The 13,509-nt window shown below is 35.7% G+C and overlaps 1 protein-coding gene across 4 annotated transcripts in view; it reads left to right on the top strand.

Annotated features, from left to right (window-relative positions):
- The window catches only part of plekhg4 (pleckstrin homology domain containing, family G (with RhoGef domain) member 4), an 87,597-nt gene that overhangs the window by 55,569 nt on the left and 18,519 nt on the right, over window positions 1-13,509 (top strand). For all 4 annotated transcript variants that reach the window (XM_067402332.1, XM_067402333.1, XM_067402331.1 and 1 more), the window contains 3 exons: window positions 3,923-4,061; window positions 5,467-5,589; window positions 5,884-6,075. In XM_067402332.1, the coding sequence (XP_067258433.1) occupies window positions 3,923-4,061; window positions 5,467-5,589; window positions 5,884-6,075 (454 nt within the window). The remainder of the gene's footprint in view (window positions 1-3,922; window positions 4,062-5,466; window positions 5,590-5,883; window positions 6,076-13,509) is intronic.

Below are 13,509 nucleotides of genomic sequence, written 5' to 3'. Positions count from 1 at the left end.
CATCACAAATAATCAAATAAGCTCAGTTCCAAAACCTAATGAGGTAAAGGTATTCCAAAATGCAGGGAACTTAATTGTGCCGCCTCCTAAGATACCGTGTTTTGGTCAAATTCTAAAGCAGCATGACATGTCCTTTGCAGAAAAGGCAATCCCAGAATGCACTGCAACAAGCTCATTGAAAAAAAAAAATCCAAGATAAAAGCTGATTAAACACCACTATTCAAACATTTTTATGTTTTTAAAAGAAATCTCACCACAGCTGCATTTATTTGACCAAAAACATAGTAAAAACAGTAATATTGTGGAAAAATTATTATTTTTGTTTATTTTATTTTAAAATAACCTTTTTAATCAATTTAATGCATCCTTGCAAAATTAAGATATTCATTTCTTGCCAAAAAAATAAAATAACATCTGACTGACCCCCAACGTTTAAATCGTAGTATGTAATTCATTGAATAATAAAAAGATATTTATACGAAAAAAGCAACTGTAAATGACTATTTAATATAAAGTTTGTATGTCATATGCATATTAATGCACAAATTTCAAACAGTTGTGAGTTGAGTCATGTGAGTTCCTGCCTATTTAGAATGTTATAAATGAGTCACTAATGAAGTTTCATTTCAGTAAGGATGCTGCCTTAATAGGCAGGTAGGCAACGAGGCAACTTGCTAGGTTTTGGAATTGAATTATAGAATTATTAGAGTTAAAGAGAGTTTGAGAATGACCAACAAGAGAGGAATAATGAGAGAGAGAGAAAGAGAGAAAGAAAAGTGTTGAGAGCATGGGAGAGCATGTTAAGGCCTCTGATGATCAGGGCTGGGTTCAGCTGGAGGTTGAGAGTGTGAATGTTATTTCCCACAGCTGAGCCAAGAGAAATGTCTTTATCTGCACACAATCATTTCATCCTGAAACATACACACTTAATCTCAGAGCTAAACAGACACCAGTATGCGCATGTATCTGTCTATGATAACATGGTATGGTTTGGATGCAGCAGGGCTCTTGTGCTGCTTCCTGTTTGACTTGGGTTGAAACACACAGGCATGTCTGCGCTGGCTTACTCAAGGGCAATTTCAAAGTTCAGACACAAACATTTTTTGCTTTTTCCAAAGACTAGTAAATGAATATTCAATGACTATGCTTCTAAGTCAGCCTCTCTGGTCCTGCAACCTGATTTATCGTCCATCATGTCATCTCCTTCTCTTTTGTACATTTCATATTAGGTGAAATTATAGTTTAAAGGCTGTATATGTTCTTCAAGTTGCTCATTTGCTGTTTAACAAATGCCAAAATGAAACCTAAGCTGTCTGAGCTGCTCACACACAAGCACATCACCTGGATGCTGACAGACACACAAAGGGCTCAATCTCACAGGTGTGACTCTAGTGTGAGTCTAAAGTGCTCAACAATAGTGAACAAATCCGGTTCTCTTTTTTTCTGCATTTTTCTGTGTTCATGAGACTGACTGTTTCCCTCACACATATTTTTTCTCTGTCTAGACTTTGTTTTTTGTTTTTTTTAACACTTCCTTTGGATCCTAAATGTGAACTATGACCCCTTGCTTTTTTTTACTGAGTGGAATGATTGTGCTTTTACTCACTGGTGGTCTCTATTTGTTTGTTTGTTTTTTGTTTTTGTTTTTTTTTCAAATGTGCATAAAATTGTATCTCTTTTTTCCTCTCTTTTATATAGTCCTTGTAAAACAGTTTAATATATAGTAGTAATTATAAACATAAAGAATTAAACAAAAAAAAAATCACTTATAAAAATTATTAAATTAAATGTTATTATTGTTGTTACAGTACATTTAATTTAATAAGAATAATTCATTGGCTACATTTTTATCAGTGATTATTGTTGACTTAATCTTCTTATTATTAGAGACGCCAAGTGTATCTATATAGATCTATATACACCGTGTTCCAAATTATTTTGCAAGTGACGTATTAGTGGAATTTCAGTACAATAAACATTCAGATTTTAGTTTTTCAAAGAAAGTGTTTGTTTTATTTCTCTGTATCTTTTTAGATAACTGGTATCAATCTCAGACAGGTTTGTTAAATCATTTGCCAGGCCTACTCAGGTAAATGGAAACCCTACTTAAAGATTTTGTTCCATCTTTCTGAAGAAAGACCGAGTTCTGCTGTGCTCTAAATCACTCACAAACCTTATGATAGTAAATTATTCTTGTCGCTTTATAATATTAATATTGAACCACTGTAATCACATGAACCGATTTAAATATGTTTTTAGTACCTTTATGGATCTTGAGAGAGGAAATGTCATTGCTCCCTATGAAGGCCTCATGGAGCCATCGGATTTCAACTAAAATATCTTAATTTGTGTTCCGAAGATTAACGAAGGTCTTACGGGTGTGGAACGGCATGAGGATGAGTAATAAATGACAGACAGAAGTAGGGTTTCCATTTACCTAAGAAGACCTGGCAAACTATTTAACAAACCTGTCTGAGATTGATACCAGTTATCTAAAAAGATATGGAGAAATAGAACAAACATACACTTTCCTTGAAAAACTAAAATTTGATTGTTTATTGTAGTGAAATTCTCCTGATATGTCACTTGCGTAATAATTTGGAACACAGTGTAGTCATATTGTATATATAGAAACAGATTTCATCACAAATTATGTATATTTATCTTCTCTCTACCAAACACAATTAATCAACAGTACTATGACAGAATGCTTTTGCTATTGAGCTATTAAGCTGGCAATGAAGGCTTCGGATTTTTCATACATCCTTCTTAGACTCTTATCTCTCTCATTCACTCTTTGTCATTCTCTCTTGCCGGAATGTCTTTGATATCTCCTGCATGCTGTGATAACCCTTGTTTGCTCTGGGTGTGTGCTGTGAATAATTGGTGGGCTTTGGACTGACTCTGAGGTCCCTGATTTGCCCTTCATGCTTCTCACTGTGTGTAACACACAAATTCTTTCCAACACAAAACTCATGTCTAAGTAACTCATGTCTTTCTGAACCTGTGTGACTTTTCTTTTGCTCCACACATTGTAAGTGAATTGGGCTGTCAAGGGGTAAGGGGTAAGGTAACTTCATTGAAAATCTTTTAAACCATGTGACTATGTCTTTGCATACATGTGTATCCAACAGCAGGGGGCACAATTTTTGGCTGTGTGCCACATGTCTGTCTGCATTAATAAGTCTTGCTTGCTTTGATCAGTCTTTTGGCAGTCAAAATGGGAATGTGGCACTTCTCAAAAATAGTTTTTAATATTGACATTGGTGTTTATGGATCAGAAAGTGGATAACTCTTTGGCTGAGTTAGTTGGCATATCGTTGAGGGGAAATGTTGTATAAATGTTTGACTAGAGCACAATACAGTATTGTTTAAGTGAACTACAGAAGTGATGAAGTCATCCAGTAGACATCAACCCCTTCTGTTGTGCACAGTGTGCTCTGTCACTGCATATCACAGCACTGGAAATTCACACACAGTTACATCAAATGCATAATTATTACTCACATTTCCTCAAAATAAATTTTCTTGACTTACTATATACACATGAATACAGTATTCATTTCACAGTATTCATGTTTCTCCCATTTATGCACTTTCTTTCACATACAACCCACACACATACACTGGCCCCCACCCCCAAAACACACACACACACACACACACTCCAGCACTTCTCCATACTGTCTCCCTTTGCCAGATCACTCTGTCAAACAAATTTGCACATCCAGTTACATTCAAAGCCTTGTCCAGTCAGTGCATCTTGTAAGACTGTTTCAGCCAATGAGATGTGAGTGATGCAGTCAGTGTTTTCTCCACAGCACAGATGCTTGGAGTTTCTCTCAGGGAATAGAATCAAAGTCAAGACAATATGTAGACTAAATTGAATATGCTACAGAAATCTTCTTGGTGTGTGTTTTAGAGATGCCATCGAGAATGCAGGACATCTGTATAACCAAGTGGATGAGCTGGTTCACAGGCTGGTGATGCTGTCCAACAAATGCACACAGGAACTGGAATTCATTATGGAGTTTAAGACCCTGGAGGAGGGATTCAGAGAGGTGAGGACTTAAGTTGTGCACTTGATGTTATGAATTCAATTCATGACAGCTGCTTCTGAGACTCAGCAAATGGTGCTATAATATTTATTCTCTTTTATTAATGCATTCTATGTTATTTCATGTTAATATGGCCACTTCTCATAATTTAAACCTGAAAATAAACAAAGTTTTAGGATTAAACTCAGAAAAAGGGTAACACTTGACAATAAGGTTCATTAGATAACAGTTAACTACATTAGTTAACACAAACTAATAATGAACTGCACGTCTACAGCATTTATAATTCTTTGTTAATGTTAATTTCAAAATTTACTAATACATTATTAAAATCAAGAGTTTTATTTGTTGCCATTAGTTAATGCACTGTGAACTAACTTGAACAAACAATGAACTGCTTATTTTTATAAACTAATGTTAACAAAGATTAACAAATAAAGAAACAAATGTATTGCTCATGGTTAGTTCATGTTAGTTAATACGTTTACTGTTAACAAATGAGCCTTATTGAAAAGTAACAGAAAAATGTTTTTTATAGAAAAATACATTAATTTACATTTAGAAAAAAAAAAATCATCATTAAATAAATTAAAGCTTCATTAGTGCAAGTGGGTGAGATTTCTACTGAGAAATACTGAAATAACTGTCAATTTAATTAAACTTTTCACTTTTCAAATTGTTTTGCTGATAATGACAAAAAAAAAAAATTATATTAGTAAAGACTGCAAAATAGAAGCATTTTCAAGAGTAGTCTCAGACTTTTGAACTGCACATGGACTACACACCTACATTTCTACAGTTTGTGTCTTCAAGGCTTATTCTTAGCGATGGTTTTCTAGTGAATTTACCTATTAAACTTGAAAAATAGTGAATACTGTACTGAAGTGCTGCACTTTCACAAGCAGCCTTACTAAGCTACACACTGCCTTGGTGATTTATTCATCTGATTGTTTTAATGGATGATTGTGCCCAGCAGGCAGAAAGAGGGGAAAATCCAGTTGGCATGGATATAGTGGAAATTGCTGAAACAAATTAGCCAAGCACATACACACACACAAACATTCATGCACATCATGAGAAAATGTAAACTAGCACCATAGCATCGGTATCAGATGACAAACATGTCATTGATGTGCTTGTGTCCACATGTTTCAGTCTACTGCCAAAGTCTACTGTCACAGAGAACAAGAAACTTAAATATGTTACACGTCATGCTGCATGAAACTAACAGAGTAAATGCCCTTTCACACCAAAAACGATAACTGCAGTGCATGCTTATAATAAACAGAATGTTACTGTGCATTGGTGTGGACGCTATAGTTATCTTTATAGTTTGCGTTCTTGGTGTAAGCGGGTCTTAAGGCTGGAAAGTAGGAATAATTGATTGTATGTATATGTTGTCTCTTAGGTGAGTCAGTGGATAGAGGAGGTGGGAGAGTCTCGTCTGCAGATGCTGAGTGAGCTGGAAGATTCCTTGGAGCAGTTACATCATAAACAGACTGTCTTCAGAGAATTTTACACAGCTGCATATGTATGTCAACTCTTTTTAAAATATTTTTTTGCACAGCACTTTTCACCCCCTACCACAGCATCTGCATTTGGGGTTGGGGTTGTCCTCATATTTTGTGAACAAATGCCTCATAACATTTTTATTTGTATTGAGAGGTAATATTTTACTGCAGGAGTCAAACATTTGCTTAATTGTGTCAACAGGAGCTTCAAGAGTGTTTATCACTGTTTAAATGTAGTCACCTCAGTCGCACCCTCTGCTTTCATACCAGTTCACTATGTAATGCTGGGTGTGTGTGTATGTGTGTGTGTTCAGGAGCACTGTAAGAGCGGTGAAGCTCTCCTCAAGCGCTTAGAGAAGTGGGAAGACATTTCCTCTGCAGAGCTGCAGGTGTACGAGGTGAAAGTACGCTCATTCTGGGTCCATCTACATGATTTCTCCCAGCGAGTGGAGGACACCAAGGATAAAATTGACAAGACTGTACGACTCTACGAGTTCTTTGACAAGGTAAGTGGTCAGTAGTTGCTTATAATGTAAACTCACCAGACTGTTCTGTCTTCCTATTTTTACTTTTACTACCTAGGCTCACTTTATAAAATGTTCATTGTTTTTACATCATATGGCACAATACTTAATTCTTAGTATTGAGCTCTATTGTAATGTGTGCAACACAGTGAAAAGTTGTGAGAAGTTTTAGAAGATTTTGAGATTTGTTAGAAGTGTTGTCTGTTATCAGATTTCTGAATGGTTTAGTATAGGAATAAGCTACCCCAAATGAGAATTCATTATTCACACTCATGTCATTCCAAACCTGTATAATTTTCTTTCTTCTGTAAAACACAATAGAAGAACAGTGTTTTTTGTTGTTGTTGTTGTTGTTGTTTTTCTTCATACAATAAAAACAAATGGTGTGCAATAGTTTTTGGACCCCATTTAGTTTTGAAATATTTTTTTTTTTGTCCCACAAAAAAAGAAAGTCATACGGGATTAGAATTACATGAGGGTGAGTAAATGATTATAATTATATGTAATAGATTGTTTGAAGCCCTTTAATTATATGTAATAGATTTTAATTATATGTAATAGATTGTTTGAGGCTTGAGTGTGGTGGATAATGGAAGATTACTCACTTGTACTGCTTTCTAATTATAAGGTGTTTCAATTGCTTAGAATTATGTCCTTGATAAATTAATCCATAAATATGTGATCATTCTAACCAATGTCCCAGCAGTGCAGTTTGGTCAGTTCAGATTAGACGTGCATTAGCTGTTTTCCATCCTTCAATAGATTTTTGTTTGACCAGTTATAGTTTTTGTAGTCTATTATTTCAATTGAAGTGTTGCACTTCTTTTTTCTTTATTTTTCTGTATTTTTCTAAGTGTATTTATCTAGCTTCATTGCAGTTTTTATCCTTTTTTTTTTTTTTTGAGGAAACCCATTATTTCAAGTCATATGTTGTTCATGCAGGACATGTTCTTGCAAAAAAGAAAGTAGTTTTGTTTAATTTTGGTTAGTATCACATTTAGTTTAGTCTATATGTAGTTTCCCTATAATCAAGTAGGCTTGTTGACCCTTTAAGTAAGTCTGGCCACCCCTGGTGGGGGTCATGACCCCCAGGTTGTGAAACCCTATTTTATGGAACACTTGGGGCCAGATTTACTTATAGCTTGTGCCAGCACAAAACCCGCTTTTAGTGCTAAAAAACTACAGTCAGGATTTACTAAAGACAGGCAGTGGAAAAATTGGCGCTGAGAAGGGGTTAACACCATAATTTTTGCGGTTGACCTTATTGCATATGTATTTGTAGGGTTTCACATTCAGACTTGAAATTTATTGGAGGAGAGTATTTAAATTAATCGTGCAAGGTGATTTACTAAGGTTTCAGCTAGTCAGTTTACTGGTATTTATGCCATTATTTACCACCCAACAAGGCAGGTGTCCCCAGAATGTGTCTGTCAAGTTTCAGCTCAAAATATACCACAGATCATTTATTATATCATGTTGTCAATGCCCATTTTTTGAGTGTTAGCAAAAACATGCTGTTTTCATGCATGTGTCTTTAAATGCAAATGAGCTGCTGCCCCCCACCCCACTTTCCAGAAGAGGGTGAAGCTTGTACAACTCTTGCCTCGGATACTCTGCAAAAACAAAACATCTGTTTGGTTTTGATTATCATCTCTATCACGGTCACGTTCACATGATATTGCGGTTCTTCATCATCATGAAATTTAATTATTTGCATGCATTTTCATATCAGTTTAAACTTCTGATATTTGGTTTTCTGAGCGCACACATCCGAAACATGCAAACAGAAAGCTGGTTGTCAGACGGTGCGTCCCATGAGTATTAAACTAAGTTCTCTTTCACATCTTATTGATCTTACACTGTCAAATACGCACAAGGTTATGTCAAAAACACACAAAGTTCACAAACACAGTCGGTTATGTCTGTGAACGTAAACAGCAGGGAAAGAAATCGCATGTGTATATTAGATCTGTGTATTAAAGTGACAGCAGCGTGTGTCACTGTGTTTGTCTGAAAGAAGATAGTCATATACAACTAGGATGGCTTTCAGGGTGAGTAAATCATGGGATAATTTTCATTTTTGGGTGAACTATCCCTTTAATATGAATCAAACAAAAGAAAACAGAAAATCACTCACTACTCTTAATTAAATAACTTTAGTAGCTTTATTTAGAATAAAATTCTATAAGAATACGACTACATAAAATAATATGCATCTTGACTTCCTTTAGTCAAAAGAGATAACCCTTATAGTCAGAGAGACTTTTAGTAAAATAAATTCTTTCCATCTTACTTTATTTTTTCCAGTTTTTTAATAGTGATAAAACCTTGTGAATAAGCTTTATATCAAATAAATAAGCTTTATAGAATACTTTATATCAAAACATATAATTATTTTAAGTAGTGTTAAGTGATGGTAATGGAGTACAGTTTCATGTATTTTTTTTCCCATCAGATTAGAGTTCCTCTGAAAAGAATTCAGTGTTTCTAAAGCACCAGCTATTACGGAAATCCCTGACTGGCAATGATGTCAGGCAAACACTCACACACACACACACACACAAACAAACACCATTCTGTTTTTCCTCTGTGGCACTGGGTGAGTGTTGAACTCTTCGGTCTGTCTTCAGTGTTTCCTCCTGAGCCCCAGCAGGGACAGATGGTCTTGTTGGCTGACCACTATCAGATTTTATCATTAGCATAATCATAGTGCTCTTTCCTGACTCATCAGATCATCCATACATCCAGACCCTTGCCCTGTTGGCATGGTGAACTCATCCAAGCGCTCTCCTGCTGTCTGTTGGCATATTGACAAAAGTTGTCTGTATATTTGTGTAATAATCAGAACTTTTAATCAAAAGCTGGCTTTGTTTACATACAACTGCTTGTTCCTAGATCAGTCTCTGAGATATCACACATTATTTTTAGTCTTCAGCACTACAGAGTCTTTGTGCCGTTGTGTTAAGGTGCATGATGACACTTGTGGAACTTACTGGTATCATCTGACTGGCATACATGAATGCTTATTAAAACCACCTGTCCTTTCATACCCATTCCTAGGCATGAATTTTCATGCTTTTGGTTAGACTCAACCCTGGTGGTTGTGTATTCAGTGTTTAACAGTGTACAGGTGTGTATTAGTCTTGTATGAGCAAACCAGCTCATCCCAGATTTAGAAAGTGACTGTTTGAGTGTGTTGCCTAGGAATCGGTCCAAGCACAGCTGATGAACTGGCCAATGTGGATTGTGGCCATCAAACACAATGTGTGCTATGACAGCTGAGGTTGAACGAACCCACAGGACATGAGATTCTATTCATAGTACAACAGGACAACATGAATGAATGAATGAATGAATGAATAAGGGTTTATATTGTCATAGAAGACCTGAAAAACCATAGATTTATAAAATTGTGATTTTCAAAAGAACAGCTTTAATTTGAAATATAAATAATTTGTGTCCATGTAGAAAAAATCTTTACTGTCACTTTTAAAAAATGTAATGCATTTTTGCTGAATAAAAGTATTAATATCTTGTTTAAAAAAAATCTCACCACACTTTTGACCTGTAGTGTATGATTTTTGTTTCAAGAAGTGTTCAGTAAGAGTTCAACCAAAGAAAGTATCCTGTAGAATTAAAGTGATTTTCACTTCTGTGTGAACTAAAAGGTTTCACTTCAAAATAAACATCTAAAGTCAGTGAGCGTGTGCTGAATGAATGAATTTACTCTGACCTTACTGGGCGCTGTATGAGCTCACTGACACACATTGGGTGACAAACATAATATTGACAATCTATTGTCTGGATGAGAGCCCTGCAGGCAATCACAGCTGCCAGCAGAGCAGAAAGTGACAGTGGAGCTGTGAGCATCAGCCCTGTGATGCAGCCTGAGGCACAGCAGACAGTACAGCACAGTGTGTGAGACAGAGTCCTTTCTACTCCAGATGGTCTTCATGTGTAAGAGGAATCACTGAGATGGTGTTTAATTGAAGGATGAGGGAAAAGTGACAGTCTCACTGGATGTATTGACCTATAATGGTCATCTTTGCAAGCCAGTGTGGGACTAGTTTATTGTCACAAAAGATTTCACTTGCCCCCTGCATTGTATTTTCAATTCATTCATACCCTAATTTTAGTGTTTGAAAATGCAGTCTTGGGCTGTCGCTCTGTAACTTGTTTCCTCTTTTGTTTTACATGGTTTTAATCCTGAACACATACAGTCAGACATTGCAAGTCAAAGGAAATGGCACCTCCCTGTTGTCATTGTAATGATAATACTACACCACAGCCTTTTCACTAAAGAACTGAATTAACGCACTGTATGCTTCTGTTCAGAGAGGATGACTGTATTTATGCCCTCTCACAGTGAGTGTAAATTTGTGAATCTCACAAAGTCATATTTCACCCCCCCAAAAAATAATTTGAATTTATTTTTATATTTTCAAGTTTTTACAAATTTGACATTTGTATTAGTTTTTTAATATTTCTATTTAGCTTTAGTTAGTTTAGTTTTTATTTTAGTTTATTTAGTTATGATAATTAGTTCCCAAGGCATCATTTTGCATTTTTAAATGTATATGTTTTTCATGTAATATTTATATTTTATATCATTTCAATTACAAAAAATACAATTCAGTAGTTTTAGTTAAAAATAAAACATACATTCTGAAAATACTGATTCTCATTACTGTAATATTTTTCGTATTTTAAGTGTATTACAAAACAAACTAATTCTATTCAGCATAAGTTATTTCAGCAAATACTACTATGATGTGTACATACTATGCAATACTTTACAAATGTAATAATATATTTTTTTTTCACATTAAATTAAATAGAATGATTTTTCTTTTAAATATTACTGTTTCTAAAATAGGCTTCATTTTCTTTAAGCAAAATATGCTTATGTGGTTTCTTTTTGCACATGAAAGAAATATAATTTATTTTAATTTTTAAAATTACCTGAAATATATTTACGTATATTGTTTATATAATTTTATTTCAAGAGAGTATAATTTATCACTTAAGCAAATCCAGCAGTGACACATGCAGCAGTTGGTGTATTGGAATAATGTGTGTGTATGTGTACAACATACTGTGAGCGGTTGGTTATTGATCGGGTTATTGATACTCCAGTGTCTCCAAGGAATGAATTCTTTCCCCACATGCCTTCTGCTGCTGTTTTTCCTCTAATCAAACTCTAGCTGAATATTCATCAAGATTACAACTTACTCAACCAGTGTTATAAATTCAGAACCAGTAACACACATATAGTTTTGACACAGTCAGACCTCGCATGGTTATTATGCCTTAATACATAATTTCCTGCAATCCTGAATCTTCAGCTGGGCCTCATTTTACCCTTCCCATCAATGTTTTGGATTTCTCACTCTGCATGCATGCATATGGGTTCACAAGGTCTAGTTAGCACCAGCATGCCAAGTTTCAGCCATCACTCTGCCGTCTTTCCTTTGCCCTTTCTGGTGAGGGGCTTTGTAGTTTTGTTGACAGACACCCTCCTGTCCCATCCCCCCTTCCCTCTCTGCCCTCTACCCCCTCCGCCCCCTCTAGTGAAGTTGCTGGGGCAGACCCATCTGGTATTTAGACTTGCATTTGCTTGTGAATAGCAGGGAGGTGGGGAGAGGAGGGGAGTGGGCGCCACTGGCTTCTCTCTCAGTTACTTTGTCAGTCTGAGAGAGAGAGAGAGAAAAGGATGACCGCCGCTGCTCCGTGCTCTGGTCATGGGACCACCAGCGTCTTAGCCGAGCAGGAAAACGGATATAGTCATGGAGAGGTAGGAGTTTAGAGGAGCATTGTGGTGATTAATTCAGGAGCAATTTGACTTATGTGTGCACAAAGTTTTTTTTTTTGTTTGTTTGTTTTTCTTTTAATCTTGAAGACTTAACAGACTGTAACTGTAACTGTAACACATGTTTTCATTAGAGGCCACTATAATTGAAGAGACAACTGAAATGTTGCTCAAAACACTTTTGAATGGAGCTTTTCAGGAGATTTTCTTACTCCTCACTTAATCTCCACCCCCTACTTTTTTGGCTCTCTTCAATCCCCTGTTCATTCATGCACTGGTAAAGTGTGTATGTGAGGCAATCTTAGGCTGTAAGTGCATGAACTGCAGTGATTTTAATAGAGTTTCCTCTTTGCATGTGGTATTGACCAACATTTCTCACACAGCTTAGATTGGAGTTTGGTGCCCTGGGCAAATGGCCACATCAGGGGGTTTATGCCATCCATTATCTCAGTGTAACTCCACACCTTGTTAGTCAGATCATTATGGAAGTGGGTTACTTTACAACGGCTTTGCCCCAGGAGCATGTTTTGAAGAGGGATGATCTGCACGCAGACTAATATTCTGTTAGTTCTAGCTGACGTGAATGATTGTGACATCAGTGTATGTTTACTCAATTTCCAGCCCGCAGGACGTTTCTGCTGTTGTGTGTTGGCTTTATAAAGCATCCTGTAGTGTGATGTGATACTGTGAAAGTGATATATGTGAAAGTCAGTGGCAATTGCTTAAAGAATACACTGGAAGTACAACTTCCCACAATAAGCTTTTTTTATTATTTAGAAATTAAGAATATGCATATTAGAAAGTTTCTGAAGGATCATTTGACAGTGAAGACTGATGTAATGGCTGCTGACTATTCAGCTTTGCTTTTTAAATCATTATAATATTTCACAATATTACATTTTTTTTATCAAATAGATATGCAGCCTTGGTGAGGATAATAGCCTTTTTTTTTTTTTTTTAAATGACCCCATACTTTTGAACGGTAATATACATTGCCTGTCAATCTTGGTACATTTCAATAATAAAGCCAAATTTTGTGTAAAATATCACACTAGTCAGAGGTGCTGCACCTTACTGGGATCTATGAGAGTAGCCTAGTATGAGTTTGTTTTTTTTTCTTGGAGAAATTATCTGTTTTTTATAGGTTACAAGGCTTTCATTCATGTATTTTTGTCCTGACCAGAAGCTGACTTCTTTGTATGTTGACTGGGAAAGCTTTGGTTGGTTAGAGTTAGGGTTTGTCTCAGATTTAACTCTCAATTAACCATTAAATGAAACAGTGATATACTTTTACTGACAATGATTGAAATGTAAAACATATTCCTGTTATTCATCTATTATACTCTGTGATACTGATCAAAGGTGTCAAGTGTTGGCTGTTCATTATAGCTCCGTTAGCTACTTTTAGTAGATGTAGTAACTATACAACCTTCTTCGTTCAACATTAGATGTGTTTTTTATGTATTAGCAGTTTTTTATGTATTCTGATATTAATGTTGGCTGTTTAGTTGATTTCTGTTGAGTGTTTGGTAGTGGTTTAATGGCTTACCACTTAAGCCCAAAGCATACTGTTTTGACGGGAATACTTAGCACGTGCATACAGCTGA

This window comes from Chanodichthys erythropterus, chromosome 11 (genome assembly GCF_024489055.1).
Source record: "Chanodichthys erythropterus isolate Z2021 chromosome 11, ASM2448905v1, whole genome shotgun sequence".
Classification (NCBI taxonomy): domain Eukaryota; kingdom Metazoa; phylum Chordata; class Actinopteri; order Cypriniformes; family Xenocyprididae; genus Chanodichthys; species Chanodichthys erythropterus.
The sequence above is the reverse complement of the archived record's forward strand: the minus strand, read 5'-3'. Positions and strand labels throughout refer to the sequence as shown.